Source organism: Theobroma cacao, chromosome 1 (genome assembly GCF_000208745.1).
Source record: "Theobroma cacao cultivar B97-61/B2 chromosome 1, Criollo_cocoa_genome_V2, whole genome shotgun sequence".
NCBI lineage: Eukaryota > Viridiplantae > Streptophyta > Magnoliopsida > Malvales > Malvaceae > Theobroma > Theobroma cacao.
The window spans coordinates 35,409,986-35,430,684 of NC_030850.1; the positions used below are offsets into that span (position 1 = coordinate 35,409,986).

The window sequence follows — 20,699 nt, forward strand, 5'->3', positions numbered from 1 at the left end:
CCGATCCCTTAAAAGCCCAATGTTGTCTAGCCCATCCCTCATTTTTCCTGGTGGTGAGACTCATGCAGGGATGCTTTCTGCACCGTAAAAAGGCAAAGTCAGTCCGTGTTGCCCAGCCACATTCGTCAAGGCAACATTCTTCTCCTCTGCCCAGTGAATACTTTGAATGGGAACTGAAGATATTACCGCTTAACACCATGAATGAAAAAATTTGAATACTTTAATAAAACAATGGATATAATACATTATGGGCTATTCGAATTCCCTGGGGCATCCAAACGTCCCTAAAAAGTATGCGTAAATTTTGGTTAACGATAAACAACAAGAAGACTCGCTCCACTCCGGGTTGAAGAGAAGCAGGTCCGAGACTCGAATTATATTTTCAAGAGGCAATGACTGTACAGACAGGATAAGGGCCTTGTTTTCAATCTTTTTCGATCCACTTTTCTAATTACGCAGAGTAAAACTGCTCATCATTCAAATTGTAGAGTCCTACTTTGCAGGGTTATTATCAACTCCCAAATGAGGTATTCAACAAGCTGGCAATGGGCAAAAAGCATATGAGCCAGAGTTCGATCTCACCAAAAGTTGGGTTGTGGGGCACCCATGGATAGATCCTTTTCTGACAGCAGCTTCAGTGTCTGCAACATTGAGATAAAATCGTTAGAAGCAAAAACTAAAAAAGAAAACAATTGCTTCTCTTGTTCTGCAGTTTGCTGCACCCTTTAGCTCCATTTATAGCTCAGAAAAATGCTTCTGAAATTTGGACAGACTGCTCTCAAGGAAACAGGATTGAGAGATGAGAAAACGAAGTTCTCTTGTGGTTGTGGAACTTCTTTTTGATGCATGAAAATATTTAGGAAGTAAAAAGAGATCCCAGATGGGGTGTATGTATGCATGTATTTAGATACTTGCCACATTACAAATGGACTTGATCTTACTGTGAAGAAATGTGCAAAAAATATACCATAGACATATCCTCTTGTGCCAGGTTTTGTACTCTTACTGTGAAAACGATAGGAACAAAATCTATTTACCGTAATATATTGTGGAGGATCATCCAAACTAGAAGAACCCAGGACAACTTCCCTATTCAGTTTTGCTGTGAGTTTGTGACATGCTCGTAGCTGCCAATAGCAATAGAATCTATCAGGTTAACAATCACAACAATAAAAGGGCATCAATTTAAAACATCAGTGAGATTCAAATATTAACTCAAAGCCAATAAGAGAAATGCAGCGGCTATTTTACCTCAGATCGAGTTGCCCCACCAATGATAAATATAAAAATACGCTGTCCCATTCTCTTGAAATCAGCAGTTGCATTTTTCAGAACTGAATCACTGCAAAAGGCACAGAAGAGAGTTAGGTGTTGCATTACAGAGTTTGATGTACGGAGAAATAGAAGGGACAATAATCATTGAAGAGTAAAGAGTATGTCTATGATCTATCCAGCCAGTAGAACAACTACTGTTCAGAAAGGGGCCCCGCATAAAAAGATGAGATTTTGAGCTGAAAGGCTACCTGGAATATCCATCATCAGAAGAGTGAGGCCGTGGCCACGTTGCTGTTCGTCTTGATCTCATTGAATGAGCAGGCCTTTTCTCCGTAGGCGCAGCTGGAGTTGGTCTTGTCCGCATCGATCCATTTTGGGGTCTGTCCTGGACAACTGCACTTGGTTCATTCATACATGAATAGTCGTTCTTTGGCAGCTCACCTTTGCTAAGATTTTCAATAAGCTCCTGTCACGTGAAAAATGTCAACCAATACCATTTAATTATATGCATAAGGCATTAACAAGGAACTAGTAGATAAAATGAAACATCTTTCTCTTGTACATGAAATCATTTCTTATTTTGCAGTGTCTGTTAGTGTGTGCTTGTGTTCTTTTTAGAAGTTGTCTTTTGTAAACAAGGTGTAGTTCTATGAAGACTGATTTCATAAAAAATCAGCAAGGTGTAATATGCATAACTGGAGGAATAAAGGTATTTAACAACCATATATAGCACGTGATAAATCTGACACACATATTCTATAAAAGCAACCACAGAGGAGAGGAGAATGGGAGATTGGTCACTGAGATATAAATTAATCACAGAAGTTTTCCAAGACAAAATATTCAGAGATACATTGATATAAATCACACATATTGAGACAAGAAGATAAAAGATAGATCATACCTCTATCATGGGATAAAACCGAAATAGTTGCCAAGTTTCTTCCTCTCCAGTTCGGTCTTTTCTTGTTGCTTGTTTTGTCTGACATCAAACGAATGTTCATTGATTAGTATTCTATAACTCAAACCACTATGTTTTTGATAAAGGCAGGATCCTAACTGATCTTCGTTTATTGTCTCAAAGCTACTTGGCTTACCTTTTGGCCATCAAACTTGAGCGAGAAACCACTGGTTGCTTTTTTACTTTGTGATGATCCTCCAAGTAATTGCATATTGTTAATGACTTTCATATCTTCTGGTGATAATTTAGCCAACTGATGAACAAATAGTGAAAAGAAAAAACAAATTACAGTTCACTTGACTAATTCAGTTAAAATCATTGATTTGCTTTGATAAGTAAATTGTACACAGAGGTCTTCTAAACTGCAGTGCAAATCAGAATAAAGTTAAGAAGAACAAGTAGGTTGAATTACCAATCAACCCAATTGATCATTAATTGTCTACAAAAAGCTACACAAATCATCTATCAGTCTGTTACGAAATATAGGGAATTAAAACTTGAAACTCTTCAAACTGTAGAGCAAATGACAAACAAGTCTGGAAGAACAACTAGGTTGAAAACAAGCAAAGAAAAGCTTGCTTGTTATAACAGTTATCTGTCCAATCCACCATGTTTCAAAAGCTTGATCAAAGAAGTTGAAATAGGGAACATAAAGTTAAGCAACAAGCCATTAGTCCTAGTATTCTATTATGTTTAACACTTCTTGGCCAAGCAGGAGGAGCAGGATACAAGTCTGTGAGTTGAAAGTGCTTGCTTTGCCAGAGCAATTTGCACTTCTGATTGGTTCTACCTATCCTTAATCCTAATGAGGGAAGTACGATGTGGCTTACTTGAGTTTTGTTGGTACACATGACATTCACCAGTCTTCTATTTTAGTTCAGGAAGCGTTGACCGGTAGCAAAAGGGAAAGAAAATATTCTCAAATTATGCAATTACGAGAAGAACAAGTTGCTATTATTTACTTAGATAGGGTATACAATAGCTACCTGCATAAGCTTTGAAGCTTTATCACCCTCAAATTTCTCTGGATAGACTGATGCGTAAATCATTAGCAAACGCAATTTATTTTCTGGAGATGCATCCTGCATGGATTGCAACTTTGAATGTCATGAGATTTTAAAAGGAAAGTTAAAAAATTCCAATCCTACAATATTTAATGTTATCTAAGCATCAACCATGGCATCACCTGCTTTGTCCTCAGAAAGCTGATGACGTCCTTTGCTCCTGCATCTCCAAAAACAAGATCCTGTTCTAGTTGTCCAAGCTCACGAAGCCCCATTTCCCTGATATGTTTGTTGATTGTTCCAGCAATCTGTTGATATAATAGTCAAAACAATCAGCAGAAAGTGCAGTTTAACCATCTCCTTACAAGCCTCCACAACCTTACAAATGATGCTTGTACTAGGACAAACAGGATGCTCCACTTTGCATTTCAAGAGTGTAATACAAGCAACTTAAAAATGTATTGAAGTCTCCACCTTGCAGATGATGACTAGGACAAACAGAAAGCTCCACTTTGCATTCAAGAGCTACTAGCAACCTAAAACTGCATTGAATTACTGCTATTGCTATCTCAAATATTTGAGAATGTATCTCAGGATGAAGTTGTTCTTGATATCAAAACCATGCATGCTGTCGAGGATTACTCAACCTATAAGTTTAAGCAATAAGGTGAGAGTCCAAGAGTGGGTCTTAATCCCTAACATGTATCACATAAATTCCAGTGAACTCCAAAAAGCAAGAGTGTGAACACTTAATAGAGCTCAGGACTTTTCTTTCTTCCTTCAGCAAGAGTTTTAGTAGTTAAAACTTAGTTATGTTTATTTCCTTTGTTAACATTATAGATGTTGATATCAAAACCATGCATGTTGTAATCACTCAACCTAAAAAGTTAAGCAGATAGGTGAGTGTGAACACTTAAGGTAAGAGTGCTCAGATCTTTTGTTGGTTCCTATAGTAAGATTTTTAGTAGTTACAACTTGGTCATATTTATTAGCTTTGTAAACATTTGGCTGAATGACCACATACATCCCTGAAGCAAATGAATATCTATGGCATTTGACAAGAAAATGACAATTAAAAAAGAGATAGAGCTTAATTCAATAAGAAAGTGACAATTAAAAAGTCAGGCATTCAACAATAAACAAACCTCCACATGCAGAGAGAGCTTTTCAACTATTTCATTATATTGTGGCAAAGCTTGCACAATTTTCTGCAAGTCTCGAGTAGATAATTCACTTCCATCTCTGCAATGAACCAAACTTCAACAGAAAGGGTCTATGGAGTAGTTGCAAGCACATTTAACTTAATTCAGTTCATAATTCAGAGAGATTGTGACGTAAAGTAGAAACATTTTTAACTTTCATATGCAAATAGTCCTTAAAGGAAGCATCTAAATATTCCATTTAAAAAGTACCAAAAACAAATTCCTAAATGTGTCTACTTGTCTAGTTATATGATAATCGGCATTATATTTCACAAAATACTATGTGTCCTCCTCTAATTCAAGGCCATACTACTCATGAATCTATATAAAACTTAAAAATGATGTAACCTCTCCCATTACAAACAACCTTCCTACCAATTCATTACTAAGCTTAAGATTAGACTATACAATCATCATCTTCAAGTAATATGCTAATGGCAAAACTTCATCAGATACATAATTTCTTACTATTTCACAAAGTTCAGCAGTGAAGCCACTAACCTTGAGCTCTGAACCTGTGCGGCTTTGTTCCTTGATTTAAAGTTGGTCATCTTATCATGCAAGCGCTCACTTGCCTAACATGTTAACGGTGGAAAAGAGCATTATGGTTTTACTCTTTCCAGATAACAGAGAATATAAGTACATGAGACATACATCGGCTATGTGTGCATGACGAAGCTCTAACCAAACTGGATCGTGATCTTCTAAAAGGACCTCCTTTTTCTCAGGTGGGCCACCTGATTTGCTAGGAACCTAAGAAAACACAAGTTATTCTTATATGGGAATAAAATAAAATTTAAGGAAAAAAAAAAGGAAAGAAGAAAGAAAATGAACTCCTGGAAGCAATTTAACAAGAAAAACTTACCTCAAGCACATATTTGTTTCCATCCATATCAAGTAAATCATGGCACATAGCATCATATGTCCATTCATGTATCACAGGAGCAATCTAAACGTGCAAAGTGCCATCACTTTCAACAAAATCAACCTCACATTGCTCAAAAAAAGCACATCATGAATACAGAAATTATAGTTAACCTGGTCAACAGATCTATCCAAGATGAGCAGCTCGCATGTTTCAGTCTGTGGAAAGTTGGGAATAGATTTGTACTTCAAAAGAGAGTTCCAAACAGCTTCAGCAAGCTTAGAAGGAATTAAGTCACGGGTTGTCGCTGTAGATGCATCTTGTGACTTGACAGCACGATATCGCACAAATGGAAGCTCCTGAGAAGTCCAATCGCAGTTAATTATCTAACAATAAGATTCTATTTGATTTCAAAAGGAAGATTGCCATAAATAATGCAAATGTTAAGCCTTGAAGTCGTATACGGAATAAACTGCAGAGACTACATGTGACATTTGTACTTTACAAGTTTGCCCATATTTTCACTTCGTAGTATCATAGTTCTTTACCAATTTCTTATAAATTCATACCTTCAGTGAGGCAAAAACTGTGGCAATTCGAGTTGCCATTGTATTCAAACAAACTTCAAATTTGCGAGACTTCTCAGCATCTTCACTAAAGAGTTCTTCCAAGGCTGTTTCATGATCAGTGATAAAACCCTGCATCAAAAGGTCTTGGTGGATAACATATTTTAAATATTCTTCCTAATAATCATCTGGCAATCAACTCGCATCTTGGGCCCTAACCAAAACAAGTGAGGTCACAATTTATGTAACAATAACTCTCCTAGACCCTGGTACCTTATTGGGCACAAAAACATAAGCAATCTAGTCCTAGCACAAACTGGTTATACCTTCAATAATCAATCATCTGGTTCATGAGAACTCTAACTTTAAGGGTAATTACTTATGACAGATAAACAATAAAGAAATTTGCATTGAAGGTGAAATCTCCGTCATTTAGAAAAGATAAATTTTTAAAGATCATAATAATGCAAATACAACTGAGTCCAAAATTAGATGGATCATTAAGATTCCGTCATGAATTCGTTAAAAGGCATTCAAACGAAAAAAAAGGAACAAATGCTGTTGTCTAACCTGACTATCTATAGGAAAGTATTCCAAATTCATCTGCAAATTAACAAGCAACAAAAACCATAAATCAAACCAAAAGAATCTAAGTAAAACACCAAAAAAAAACCCAGTAAATGTTGCAAGAACTAATATAAATAGAAAATTCATACCTCTCTCAATGCACCTATGCGAGGTATCACACTTGTGTCGCTTTTGATGTGATTAACGAATTCCTTTGGAACAGGTGAACTAAAAAATACAAATGCCCTGGGAAAGAAAATCAGGATAAGGGGGAGCGGAGACAGGAGAACATTATCAGATCACATAAAATCAAAGTTTCTGGAGAAAATCGTTCACATACTTCTTGTATAAAGGCTCCCTTCCCGACATGTCAGATAAGAACATGATAATACTGCATGCTAGCAAAAGATGGGGTCAAAATGGGCTCAGAGTTTTGAAACATTGATATAGAATTCATAGAGAAAGATCTTAGTATAAAGACAAGCAAAGGTCGAAAGCAACGAAGGAATATGTAGTGAAAGTGAAATGAAATTTAAAAGAAATAAACAACATACTTTTCTTTTGATGGCTGGATAAAATATATAGCTTCCATGGATGGTAATGGCTGCCTTCTCCTGAAAAGGTCTTCCACCACTGCAATAGACAAGAATCTCAGGTAAGTTGCAACCAGCAATATCAACAACTATTTTACAACATATTGCTTCATGTTGTCAAAAGTAATATATATCAAGAATTTCTAAAATCAATTTCTATAAGCTTACAGGAAACTCCTTGATCTGTGATGTCTGCCATTTTACACGAATGAGACATGACTTTGACGGTCACTTTATCCATTATGAGTACCTGCCAAAACTCCATCAAAATTGACTAAAACAACCCTTTGGAGAAACTAAGTAGTCTCATTCTATTGTGGACTAAGCATACTCGAACAGATTAAATGACTGTAAAAACTTAAGATCAGTATAAACTATCTAGCGCTGAGAAAGAAAAACGCTAAGAAATGGGAAAAAAAATTAACAAGTAAAAGAAAATGGAAATCAAATAAGGAAATGCAAGAAAACAAGAATTATAAGATCGAACCTTCCAAGCAGATTTTGAACCTCCAGATGTCGAAGATCCAAGCATTTCATACAATAGCCCTGAAAAGAAAGTCATCAATATCGTAAGCGAAACAGCCAGAGACTCAACAAGCTCTCCAAGTAGTCGACACGTAAACCTCAGGGAATAGCACTTTCTCTGAGCGGAGGGCTAATTCTAACTTGACATTTTCAAGATCTTGAAAACAAACAGAAAAAAAATCTAAAAACAATGAGTTCAAGTAGAAAGGACATACGATCGCGGCTGAACTGTCGAAAGACCTTGTATTCTCTTTCACCACCATGAGAAGACGACTCAGAATCCGAAAACGACATCGCTAATTACAAATGCATCGATTTTGCGAACAAAACAAGATGATTTTCACGAACCAGAAAAAAAAAGTTGATTAAGAATTTTTTGAGCTAAAAAGGGAGAGAAAATTTTTTTGAAGAGAAAAAAGAGTGCATGCGTTTGTGCTTGTAATAAGATGAGAGAAAGATGGCGCAGTTCGAGAATGGCCGTTATATTGCGTGGGGTTGGCGTTTCAACAAATCGCGGATTTCGCTCCATGTAAGGGAAACAATACGTCCAAACGACGTCGATTTGTGACTCTTAAGCAGTAAACTTGAAGGTAGCTTGCGCTGCACGCAGGCTCCTAACGGTCATTCGTTTGTAAGCTTATGCAATATTACAAATCAAACCCTAAAGTTTGGAAATTTTTCAATTCAATCTGAATTTATTAAATTAATAAAATAAATGTAGTTAAAACGATTTGATTATTTTAATTATGCAATTAATTTGAAAGTAAACGTAGTTAAATCGATTAATTCAATCGATTTTTATTGTGAATTTTTTTTTTCATTAACCAAATTAATCAATTTAGATTTATAAGCATATAAGTAAGTATAGTTCATATTTGAGTCATTTCTTCTGTTTTAATGTTTTTAACCATGTTTGTTAGAGCATTTTAATATTATTAAGATTTCATGATTTAATTTTATTTATTTTTTAATTATCATAGAAAAATGAAATTAAAAAATTAGTCTTGAATGAATCAAGACTCGTAAATCCAAAAATTTTGTAATTTATTCACTGATTAAATAAATCAATATAATTCTGTTAATCAATTCATCGGCTCATTATTGAATTTTATCAATTCGATTAATTTTTAAGTAATATTCAATTATTAAAACTTTTTATTCAAATTAACTTCATTGACCATTTACTCACTCAAAGAAAATATAGAGAAGGAGAATGCAAATCTAAAGTTAATATTTATGTTTATAAAACCTATTTAAGGAGAAATTACATTTTAACTTATTTGTTATAAAAATAAAAAAATTAGTTAAACATAATAAAATAAAAAAATTATTTAAATATTTTTAAATAATTTAAGAAATTCTTTAAGTATTGTGCTTAAAATTTTGAATTCATCTTAATCAATAAAATGGACCGCAGTCATTCTAAATATAAGATAAAATGGACATATAAATTAAACTATAAATGCAGTGCACACTTCACAAGAACAACTTTGGGAACATAGAAAACACAAACTACATCGGTTTTGTGGCTTTTCAAGCTTATTTAGATATACATTATCACAAGCTTCCTTGAGCCTCTTCACTTTGACTCTCTGGATTCAACTACATCTTCAGGCCCTTGCTCCCTGCATTTTGCAGCATGAATTGAAACCGATTGGTTGACATTGTTTCCAGACATTTTCACCAAAATATACTGTTAGTGATGGTAGATTATACTTACTAGAGATAGCCTTTTTCCTTGCAGCACTTAATAGCTCCATCAAGCATTTCTTCAACCCCATATTGAAATTTGAATCCTGTATCCATGAGTTTCTTTGATGACAAACCAGGTACTTTCATACCTTGGACTTCTGCTAAGGAACTGCCCAGAAAAGAGGGAATTGAGGAAACTCTGCTGGTAGTCCAAGATTATTCTAACATAACTTTGAATTATTTGAGAAATACTTCACTCACTCTGCTGTTGGAATTGGGAACTCTGGGTACTTGGCAGAAAGAATTTCAGCCAACTTCTGAAGACTGATTGTGTCCGAAGAACAATTGTATCTCCCTTTTGCATCAGGGTACTCAAGCAGGAAAATATGTGCCCTTGCCACATCATCAACATGCACCATTGATGTATTCAGAAGAGTAGCATATTCATGCTGGTTCCCTGTATAAATATTTAGTTTCACTGAACTTGGTGAATATTCCCTACTGAAATTCAGCAGAAACAGTTTTCTAAAGCCCAATTGGATGCCTATTTAGGTTGAACAGAGCAATAAAACTTGTCCACATAACTTAATCGAAAACCTAGCCAATTGAAGAAAAGAGTTTTGCCTGAAGCAATTAAAATGGGAATTATTCATGGGAAAATTAGCTTGTACCTAAAACCAGAGCCAATGTCGTGCGCACTGAGCCAGGGAACTTGGGGCAGATGAAAGGACCAACAACAAAAGTAGGAATCACTGTCACGAGATCCAGTCGATGGTCTGCTGCAAATTCAAGAGCTGCCCTTTCTGTCAAAGTCTTGGAAATCATGTAAGAACGTACGTGCGGGTCCAATTTTTCTCTAACCAAATCCACATCCGTCCAAAAACTCTCATCCATCATGTCCAAATCCTTGTTGTTGAACAGAACTGCGGATGCACTAGAAGTATAAACAACTCTCTTTACAGTTTTTGATTTTAAGCATGCCTTCACGATGCCTAGCGCTCCACTGATTGCCCTTTCGATTACTACTTCCTCAGGTTCTTTGTTCTCGAAATCGACAGGAGTGGCAACATGGAGGACTCCCTTGCATCCTTCAATGGCTGCATCGAAACTGTCCGGATCATTAAGATCTGCACTGAAGATTTTGAGCTTTTCGGCTGCTCCTGGCAGACTGGTGAGGAAACTGGTGTCTCTTCTGTTTTCTGGTCATAAGTCACATATTAAAAGATTCAACTATGTAAGCAGGGCTGCTGCTAAATGGCCTGATGAACATCCTAGTGTGCTGAGCTTATTCTGTCAACCCAAGGTGCCGCTTACCAAGAAGGATGGAAGGAAACTAAGGGTCTCTATTGAATGGAAGAAACCAGAACAGTGATGAATGAAGTTCAAAGTTGATGGGGCTGTCAGAAGGTCACCGGAGGTCAATGATGCAAATACAGCAAAATTTCTTGCCATTAGAGAAGCGTTCCTGATATTTGCAGCCACTGAGTGGAAGAATCATATATCCTTGGCGATTGAAAGTGACTCAGTGAATACGGTAAGCTGGACAAACTAGCCTCAAACGACTCTATGGAAATTGAGAAGATGGGTGTTGCGGATAGAGAAACTAAAGAAAGAGGTTAGCAGATGGGAAACTATTCACATACGAAGAGGGCAATCAAGTTCATGATAAGTTGGCTAAAGAAGGGGTCAATAGGCAGCAGGATCTTCTGCGGATATATGGAACTGGTGAGGAAAATTCTAGCTAGTGAAGTATCCGACGTCTTGCGATCTGTGACCGGATGGCTGGTGTTCTGCTCTTGAATTGATGATTTTTGTGCTACTTGATTGTCGGTTAAAGTTTTTGTAGATTTTTAAGGGTAGGAAGGGTCTGGTTCTATTTTGTTCTGCTGCCATGACTTGATGTGTTTTGTATAGGCAAGATTGTGCATGTATCAGTCATGCGAAGTGCATAGTTATCCGATTTTTGTATAGCAGGTTCTTGTGGGTAACTGGGAGTAAGATTTGGAGAATACACCTGCTTTTTGTGCCCAGGTATAGCCCACAAATCACTGATTCTTTACTGATGTCTTTTGAAGGGGATTTTTCCATCCTTCTTTGCAATGAAACTACAATCTTTCAAATAATAAAAAAAAAAGATTCAACTATGTGGTTTGTGAAAACAGCTTGATACACCTAGGAACAGCACCACCCTTCAGGAATTTTAAGAAAAAAAATGGAAAGATAACACAACTAAATAATTCTCTGCAGAAAAGCTTCATTAATCCAACATAAATCTTGTTTATTTGTTCAATACTAATTCTCTCACCCTGAATTTGATATATAAATTAATCTGTCCTATAATTTGTAGGCCTCAAGAGAAAATAGTTCCTCTTTGTTATTAAAAAATTAAATGGTGTTCTAATCTTATTAACTTTACTCTTTACCTGGATCAGCTCTAACAGTGGCGTGCACAGAGTAACCCTCTTCAAGAAGCCTCTTGATCAGCCATGAAGCTATAAATCCAGTCCCTCCAGTCACACACACGGTTCCTTTATCTCCTTCCATTACCCTTTACTTCTCTTCTTTCAAAGCACTCTCTCGAAAGATTTAGGCCATATATTAATTGTGAAATGGCAACATTAGGTGAAATTCACATCATCCTTCCTCCTCACGTGGTTCAGGTGGTCCTTCATTGTCCACGTGCACTTTGCTGGGTGGCGTTAGCTCAAAAAGAAGAATTACGATTCCCCTCTTTACTGGCTGGTGATATCTTGTCGCTAACAGCAAGTCTGCAACTTCGGAGAAATGTACAATTTGACCCTGATTTGTCAATGCGTCTGTAATGACGCTACTATCCTTTTACGGTTAAGAACAAGAAAATTAGAGCCAACCATATCTGGATTTAGATGATGCTTGTTGACATTTTATTTGCTTTTCTGGGAATGCTAGCCACGAACCTAAACTTGATTTGATTAAAATATTCCTCAAGCCCATGAGCAGAGTTCTTCACATTTCAAGAATTAGTATAATAAAAACAAGAAATTATGTCAAATACTGGAAGTATGATTGATTCCAATATCAATCAGGCCTTCATATTGCCCAACAATTGCTTCAATTCCCAGATTTAGATCTCACCGAGGAACAAATTCAGCAATATCGTGAATTCCTATTGATTTTGTAACCTGATGCCAAACTATCTACAATGCTGGAGATGGTAATTCTGCTTACTAGAGAAAGCCTTTTTCCTTTGCAGCACCATTCATTAAACATTTGCTCAAAGTCCGCATCCAAGAGTTTCTTTGATGACAAACCAGGCTGTTTTTCTATCTTTACTTTCTTCTTCTAACTGCCAAGAATAAAACAGCATAAACAGTTTTGCTTTTGATCTCAAGATTAAGATGACACAAGTGCAAATCACTGAGAAAAGTTCATAGCTTTCTTTATTTCTCATTGAGTAAGAAACAACTTCTTTTTCTTATTCTTTTTAGTTTTGTTCTGAACGTTGATAAGAAAAACTTAGCTGCATACAGTTGCTCACAATCGTCAAGACATGAAGCACGGCAGGACATACATTAATTTTACAGTTATTTGACCAAAATAATGAGCTTTATGAACCTTGCCACTAATGCTTCCTTCTTTAGAATCCTAAAATCTTCACATGAAGTGCATCTTCATCCCTCAACTGATTGAATCATACATATCCTGAAGCACTTGGTCCTCGCAATCTAACAAATTGGAAACAATTAATCAGTTAAAATCGTTGCTGAAGATTTCGTACCTATGATGTCAAACTAGCCATGAAAGAGTGCTGTAATTATGCTTACTAGAGAAAGCCTTTTTCCTTGCAGCACTTGATAGCTCCATCAAACATATCCACAACCCCATAGTTAAATTTGAAACCCGAATCCAGGAGTTTCTTTGATGACAAACTAGGCATTTTAGTACCTTCAATTTCTGCTAGGGAACTGCCAAGAATTAAAAAAGTTTTTTTAAAAAAAATCGTCCCAAGGTTAAGATAACATGAGTTCTAAATTATAGAGAAACTGCTGGAGTCAAAAAGAAAAAATGCTTTTTCTCACTCTGCTGTTGGAAGTGTGAATTCTGGGTAATTAGCAGAAAGAATTTCAACTATTTTTTGAATAGTTACTCTGTCTGAGGAACAATTGTATCTCCCTTTTGCCTCAGGATGCTCGAGCAGGAAGATGAATGCCCTTGATAAATCATCAACATGCACCATCTCTACATTGAGAAGAAGACTATACTCATCCCTATTCCCTGAACAGACACCAATCTCACTGTTTTAGTAGGTGACCCGAAAAGTTAACACTAGTTTTGTAAGGATTTCTGTGATCTGTTGAATTTTTGTCTCTGTAAGTAAGAATATTTCCTGAAGCAATTAAAAATATGAAGGAAAACATTGATAGACTTGTACCTAAGACCGGAGCCAATGATAAGCGCACTGCACCAGGGAACTTGGGACAGATGAAAGGACCAACAACAAAAGAAGGAATCACTGTCACCACATCCAATCCATGCTCTGTTCCAAATTCCAGAGCTGCCCTTTCTGTCAAAGTCTTAGAAATTACATAGGAACTTAGGGACGGATCTAATTTATCTCTAGCGAAAGCCGCATCAGTCCAAAAACTCTCATCCATCATCTCCACACCTTTGTCGTTAAACACAACGGCGGATAAGCTAGAAGTGTAAACAAGTCTCTTCACTGTTTTTGATTTTAAGCATGCCTTCATGATGCCAAGTGCTCCATTGATCGACCGTTTCGTTAACACTTCCTCAGACTCTTTGTTTTCGAAATCGACAGGAGTGGCAAGGTGGAGGACTCCCTTGCATCCTTCAATGGCTGCATCGAAACTGTCCAGATCACTAAGATCAGCTGCAAAGATTTTGAGCCTTTCGGTTGCTCTTGGCAGGCTGGTGAGGAAGCTAATATCTTTTTTGTTTTCTGGTCAGATATCACAGATTCAAAAAGAGAAAATGGTAAAAACTCTGTTTTAGGCCACAAAGAAAAACAGAGTTGCAGATAACAATAAAAGGATGTGTTTTTTACCCTTACCTGGGTCAACTCTAATGGTGGTATGGACAGAGTAACCCTCCTCAAGGAGCTTCTTGATCAGCCATGAAGCTATGTATCCGGTACCTCCTGTCACGCATATGGCTCCTTTTCCTTCTTCCATCTTTCTATACTTCAATTCCTTCTTAGCTCTCTCTAAATGCAGATTTGCATCAGATATTAATTGGCTAAATTCAAAATATTCTTGGATATTTAGTTCAATCAAGAGAATATATTCCTCTATTAATTTTGCTAAAAAATAATTCTCTCTCCCTTGCGGATACATACTGCAATTATTTTCTTTGTTAGTGGTAGTTAACAATAACACTACCTGCCCCTCCAACCACCACACCTCTGTCCTGTCATGATCAAGGATTCTTTTCTCTATTATTATATCTTTTAATGATTCTGGATTATTATTTTAATTCCAAACGGTTTCGACTTCATCTTTGAAAGTATACCTTCTACTTCTGGGGATATCCATGACAGTGTACTTCGTTCTTTTATTTTAAAATAACAATTAAAAGAGCTTCATTCTTATTTATCCTATTCTGTCTCAAGCAAAGAAATATGCTACATGAGTTGAAAAGTACAAACAATAATCCCAGAAAACTCAGGTCATACTTCATGACAGCACAAGCAGCGAAGCATGAAATACGACAGAAAATACATTAATTCTCTGGTTATTACACCAAAATTTAAGAGCTTCATGAACCTCTATGCTAATACTTCTTTCTTTAGAATTCAAAAATCTTCAAAGGAAGTGCATCTTCATCACTCGGCAGATTGAATCATGTATATCCTCAAGTCCTTGTTCCTGGCAATGTAACAAATTGAAACAATCAGTTAACATCGTTCCCTTTTAGCACCATGATGTCAAACTAGGCATGCTAGAGAGCGGTAATTATGCTTACTAGAGAAACCCTTTTTCCTTGCAGCACTTGATAGCTCCATCGTACATATCCTTAACCCCATACTTAAATTTGAAACCCGAATCCAAGAGTTTCTTTGATGACAAACCAGGCATTCTAGGACCTTCGATTTCTTCTAGGCATCTGCCAAGAATTAAAAGAAAAAAGTTTAAAATTTTTTTCTTTTTAGTCCCAAGATTAAGATAAGAAGAGCTCAAATTATTGAGAAAATGCCCAACAAAAATAAAACTTTACTCACTCTACTATTGGAAGTGTGTATTCTGGGTAATTAGCAGAAAGAATTTCAACTATCTTCTGAGCAGTTACTGTGTCCGAGCAACAATTGTACCTCCCTTTTGCCTAAGGATGCTCGAGCAGGAAGATAAATGCCCTCGCCAAATCATCAACATGCACCATCGCTACATTCAGAAGAAGACTGTAATCATCCTTATTCCCTGAACAGATATCAATCTTACCGTTTTAGTAGTTGACACAAAAAGTTCATACTATTTCAGAAAAAACTCTGTTGAATCAATATAAAAACAAAATTTTAAGTTGTACCTAGAATCGGAGCCAATGCTGCGCGCACTGACCCAGTTAACTTTGGACAGATGAAGGGACCGACAACTAAAGGAGGAACGACCGTCACCAGATCCATTCCATGTTCTGCTGCAAATTCAAGAACTGCCTTTTCTGTCATAGTCTTGGTAATCGCATAAGAGCTTACGTATGACTCAAGTTCTCTAACGTAAACCACATCAGTCCAAAAACTCTCATCCATCATGTCTACGTTCTTGTTGTTGAAATACACTGAGGCAATACTAGAAGTGAAGACAACCCTCTTCACTGTTTTTGATCTTAAGCATGTCTTCAGGATGCCTAGTGCTCCGCCGACTGCCCTTTGGGTCACTACTGCCTCAGGTTCATTGTCTTGGAAATCCATGGGAGAGGCAACATGGAGAACTCCTTTGCATCCCTCAATGGCTGCACCGAAACTCTCCGGACAACTAAGATCGGCTCTGAAGATTTAAAGCCTTTCATCTGCTCCTGGGAGGCTGGTGAGGAAGCTAACGTCTCTCTTGTTTTCTGGTCATATTTCAGTAGCAATCATGACTTCATGAGTGGTAAAGTTTGACTTAACTCAGTGGTCCCATATTTAAGAAATTGAGAAATCCTATCCACCCCTTGTTTTTGATCTGCTGGTTCTTATAAATAGATTGAAATGCAACAACTGACACTAAAGGAACTGAAATAGCTAGTCACAAACTACTAAACCAGCAAGAGCAAGGATTGCTACGTATCTCCGTCCGGTAATAATTTCAATCCGTCCAAATACCAAACCTAACTCTGCTCACTTGTTCAACATTTTCTCAACCTGAAGTCCTAATTAATATTCTCAATTACTCCGTCCAAAAATTTCTACACTTCCAAAAACAAATGGGTTGGTTGGTGCACTTGTACAAATAATTTACACACAAACATTTATTTCATTGGTTAGTGCATAATCTCTCTACTAAAAGAGTCGAGTTCGAATCTCCCCTCCCTAATTAAAAAAAAAAAAAACCTATAAGTCAATTATAAACTAGCATGGTTTCTAGATTAATGTAGAAACTTATTAGGTTCCATAATTGTGGAGTTGTCAAAAGTAGAAAAATAAACCCAACTTGAATACTTTTTAGTTCCTACAAGAATTAAGGGACATTGAAATATTTGTATACTTTTCCGTCATTAAAGTACTATTTTATGTTCATTCTTTTTTCACTTCAAATTTGGCAAAAGTCAACAGGACGCACGGCACGATGGAGGCATGCTCGGACAAATGAAGGGCCCAACAGCCGAAGGAAGAATTATGAATAACCAATGCGCATGACATTTCTAATCCATGTCTTTTGGCAAATTCTTAAGGCTAGCCGTCTTTTTGTACCATGAATTTGGCGTGCTTATTGTATACAAACTTGCTGCTTCGCATAAGGATGATAGTGGATAGGATATTCGTAGATTTTGAAATTTTCAAATTTGAACTCGATTAAAAATTAATACTTAATATAAGAATCTTATTGTTAATACTCATAAAAAAAATTGAACTTGAATTCAAACTTGAAATCGAAATATATTTAAAATTAATTTATATATTATTAATGAAAATTAAGTTAAATAGTATACAAAATAAAATTTTAGTATTAAAAATTATTTTTTATGATTAGATCAATGTATTATCTTATAATTATTATTTAAATTCATGACAAGTAATAGTTTTATTATTCAAACTTTATCCAAATTCAATTATAAGATACTCTAAACTTATTTAATCCATCGGATCAATTAATGTAAGATATCCTATTATAATGTACATGTTTTCATCCCTGCTTCTTGCTCAAATAAATATCACTCCTTGTACTTAATTTCATCATGTACGATATTAAATAGACTTTTATTTTTTCTTGAATCTGTATGCCTCTCCCACTTATCTTAGTAATCTTTTCAGTACTGCTCGATGATTTTTTGTATGATGAAATGGAGGTGAATAATATCATTTTCTCTTAGTTTCATGAAAATTTTCTTTGGCTCTTTGAGTATGTTTGGCATGATTTTTTTTAACTTAAAAGTTATTATAAAACACTTATAAAAAATAATAATTTTTAAAATTAAATTAAAATTATTTAATAAATTTACTTTTTATAAATTTTTATTTATAGATAAGTAATACGAAAGAAAGGCTCCCAACCCACCCTCGAACGGCCTTTTTCGAAGCTAACAGGTTGATTAAGAACCTCATTCAATATTTGGAGCCTGTCTGTGCTGCCCTTGGCCGGTCTGCAAGGCACCCCATGTCTCTCTCGATATCTGCCGGTCCAGTTTGTAAATCCAATTGGGCTTGCGGTGAAAATTAGAATTAGAGTCCTCTTAGGGCACAGCCCGAGTTTAGATGATAACATTCTAAGAGTGAGTCTAGAATTTGGGCGTTTTGTAGGCTGAAGCCATGTTTATCACACGATGTTCCGTGTTCGGGTAGACCTTGCTTAACCCAAGCCAGGAGCATGCTTCTCCACTGTGGATGAAATTTCATCTTGTTCGGGTTTTTTGGGTAAAAAAAAAATTCTTTCTTAATGTATGATAAAGTATATTCTATTAGGACTTGAAACCCAATTAAAAGTGGCACTATGAATTCTCTTATGGGTAGTATTGCACAAATTTATGGAAAGATAAGCATTAACCGAACTTCGTTCTTATTTATTTATTCTATATTCTGTCCCATGCAAAGAAATATGCTATACAAACAATTATAAAAAAAAAAAAGGCAGTCCACACTTCACGAGAACACGAGCATCGAAGCATGAACTACAGCGGAAAATAGAATAATTTCCTGGTTATTAGACCAAAATAATGAGCTTCGTGAACCTCGATACTAATACTTCTTTCTTTAGAATCCCAAAATCTTCACAGGAGGTGCATCTTCATTCCTCGACAGATTGAATCACATATATCCTCAAGCTTTTTGTCCTGGCAATGTAACAAATTGAAACAATTAGTTAATTTTGTCGTTGCTATAGATTTCATACCACGCATGACGTGAAACTAAGAATGCTAGAGAGCGGTTGTTATGCTTACTAGAGAAAGCCTTTTTCCTTGCAACACTTGATACCTCCATCGTACATATCCTCAATCCCATACTTAAATTTGAAACCTAAATCCAATAGTTTCTTTGATGACAAACCAGGCATTTTTGTACCTTCAATTTCTTCTAGGGAACTGCCAGGAATAAAAAATAAGTTCAAAATTTTTTCTTTTTAATCTCAAGATTAAGATAACAAGAGTTTAAATTATTGAGAAAATGCCCGAGGAAAAAGCACTTTACTCACTCTGCTATAGGAAGTGGGAATTCTGGGTCATTAGCAGAAAGAATTTCAACTATCTTTTGAATAGTTACTGTGTCCGAGGAACAATTGTACCTCCCTTTTGCCTCAGGATGCTCGAGCAGGAAGATGAATGCCCTTGACAAATCATCAACACGAACGATGGCTGTATTGAGAAGAAGACTGTAATCATCCTTATTCCCTGAACAGATATCAATCTTACCGTTTTAGTATAGTTGACACAAAAAGTTCATAATATTTCAGTAAATATTAAATAAATAAATAAACAAAATTTTAAGTTATACCTAGAATCGGAGCCAATGCTGCGCGCACTGAACCAGTTAACTTCGGACAGACGAAGGGACCGACAACCAAAGGAGGAATGACCGTCAACAGATCCAATCCATGTTCTGCTGCAAATTCAAGAACTGCTTTTTCTGTCAAAGTCTTGGTAATCGCATACGAGCTTACGTATGACTTAAGTTCTCTATCTTAATCCACATCAGTCCAAACACTCTCATCCATCATGTCTACATCCTTGTTGTTGAAATACACAGAGGCAATACTAGAAGTGAAGACAACCCTCTTCACTGTTTTTGATCTTAAGCATGTCTTCAGGATGCCTAGTGCTCCATCGATTGCTCTTTTGGTCACTACTGCCTCGGGTTCATTGTCTTGGAAATCCGTGGGAGAGGCAACATGGAGAACTCCTTTGCATCCCTCGATGGCTGCACCGAAAGTCTCCGGATCACTAAGATCTGCCCTGAAGATTTTAAGCCTTTCATCTGCTCCTGAGAGGCTGGTGAGGAAGCTAACGTCCCTCTTGTTTCCTGATATATTGAAGCGCCAATCATGTTTTGTAAAGTTCATAATGAGTTTGTTTATTTAAAGCACTCATTTTTTTTAATCTTAATAATGTGAAATATTGAAATATTATGAAATATTAATATATGTCCAACAACATCTCAGTGTAATAATTTCAATCAATCCAAATACCAAACTAACTCTCCTCACCTTCTCAACATTTTCTCAACCTGAAGTCTTAATTCATATTCTCAATTACACTCTCCATAAATTTGAACACCAAAAAAAAAAAAGTACTGTTTTCAATTTCGATTAAACTTGCAAACACTAGTCTTACCTGGGTCAGGTCTAATAGTGGTATGAACAGCGTAACCCTGCTCAAGAAGTACCTTGATCAGCCAGGAGCCGATGTAGCCCGTCCCTACTGTGACGCAGACAGTTCCTTTATCTCCTACCATCTTATAATCTCTATATCTCTTCCTTCGAACTCTATCAGACTCAGTATTGTTTGTTTTGAGATGTGAGTTTCCTTTTAGCATCTTACTATATATATTGTGGTGAGTAGAAACTTCCAGTCCCACGTGCACGTTTGGAGTTGAGTTTTTCTCCCTTTTCCAGCCTGCTTTTGGGAGTCACAGCCATGCTTTTCTTGACCTGGATAGGTGTTCTTTCGACTGGTTGCAGTTTGAAGGCGTATACAATGACGATTGACGACACAAGTAATCAATATATTACGGCATTCGTATTTTATTTCAGAACATAACTATCTTTTTTTTCTTAATGGACCATTAATAGTGGATTTTCACTTAAGAATTTAATGTTAATTTTTTCTT

General features: G+C 36.2%; 3 protein-coding genes and 2 pseudogenes across 3 annotated transcripts; all 5 read right to left on the reverse strand.

Annotated features, from left to right (window-relative positions):
- Positions 204-7,908, reverse strand: LOC18614303 (protein transport Sec1a). The gene is made up of 21 exons (XM_018121956.1): positions 7,774-7,908; positions 7,521-7,579; positions 7,202-7,283; positions 6,995-7,073; positions 6,781-6,831; positions 6,590-6,686; positions 6,444-6,476; positions 5,877-6,005; positions 5,481-5,666; positions 5,308-5,391; positions 5,097-5,195; positions 4,944-5,017; positions 4,386-4,482; positions 3,423-3,548; positions 3,223-3,318; positions 2,373-2,489; positions 2,180-2,257; positions 1,524-1,741; positions 1,252-1,342; positions 1,038-1,127; positions 204-641 (listed from the first exon to the last, which is right to left on the reverse strand). Exons 1-21 carry the CDS (start codon positions 7,850-7,852, stop codon positions 579-581), a joined length of 2,028 nt encoding a protein of 675 aa, XP_017977445.1. The 5' UTR covers positions 7,853-7,908; the 3' UTR covers positions 204-578.
- On the reverse strand, positions 8,976-11,873 carry LOC18614304 (vestitone reductase). Its single transcript, XM_007051998.2, has 5 exons — positions 11,674-11,873; positions 9,922-10,449; positions 9,512-9,707; positions 9,279-9,419; positions 8,976-9,183 (listed from the first exon to the last, which is right to left on the reverse strand). Coding segments are annotated over exons 1-5 (987 nt in total). The 5' UTR covers positions 11,795-11,873; the 3' UTR covers positions 8,976-9,182.
- On the reverse strand, positions 12,642-14,582 carry LOC18614305 (vestitone reductase). The gene is made up of 5 exons (XM_018121988.1): positions 14,301-14,582; positions 13,662-14,189; positions 13,309-13,504; positions 13,054-13,194; positions 12,642-12,954 (listed from the first exon to the last, which is right to left on the reverse strand). Coding segments are annotated over exons 1-5 (987 nt in total). The 5' UTR covers positions 14,422-14,582; the 3' UTR covers positions 12,642-12,953.
- On the reverse strand, positions 14,909-16,266 carry LOC108662311 (annotated as a pseudogene).
- LOC18614306 lies at positions 18,817-20,342 on the reverse strand (annotated as a pseudogene).

Bases quoted from the DNA above. Each gene is read 5' to 3' on its own strand.
- LOC18614303 (XM_018121956.1), bottom strand. From the start codon at position 7,852: ATGTCGTTTTCGGATTCTGAGTCGTCTTCTCATGGTGGTGAAAGAGAA. The intron at 7,284-7,520 runs GTTCGATCTTAT...GAGTTTTGGCAG, and splicing joins GTTCAAAATCTGCTTGGAAG to GTACTCATAATGGATAAAGT. The intron at 1,343-1,523 runs GTAGCCTTTCAG...TGCCTTTTGCAG, and splicing joins TCTGATGATGGATATTCCAG to TGATTCAGTTCTGAAAAATG.
- LOC18614304 (XM_007051998.2), bottom strand. From the start codon at position 11,794: ATGGAAGGAGATAAAGGAACCGTGTGTGTGACTGGAGGGACTGGATTT. The intron at 10,450-11,673 runs GTAAAGAGTAAA...ACTTATGACCAG, and splicing joins CACTGTTAGAGCTGATCCAG to AAAACAGAAGAGACACCAGT. The intron at 9,420-9,511 runs GTGAGTGAAGTA...TTTTCTGGGCAG, and splicing joins TTCCCAATTCCAACAGCAGA to TTCCTTAGCAGAAGTCCAAG.
- LOC18614305 (XM_018121988.1), bottom strand. From the start codon at position 14,421: ATGGAAGAAGGAAAAGGAGCCATATGCGTGACAGGAGGTACCGGATAC. The intron at 13,505-13,661 runs GTACAAGTCTAT...GTGTCTGTTCAG, and splicing joins ATCATTGGCTCCGGTCTTAG to GGAATAGGGATGAGTATAGT. The intron at 13,195-13,308 runs GTGAGAAAAAGC...AATTCTTGGCAG, and splicing joins TTCACACTTCCAACAGCAGA to TTCCCTAGCAGAAATTGAAG.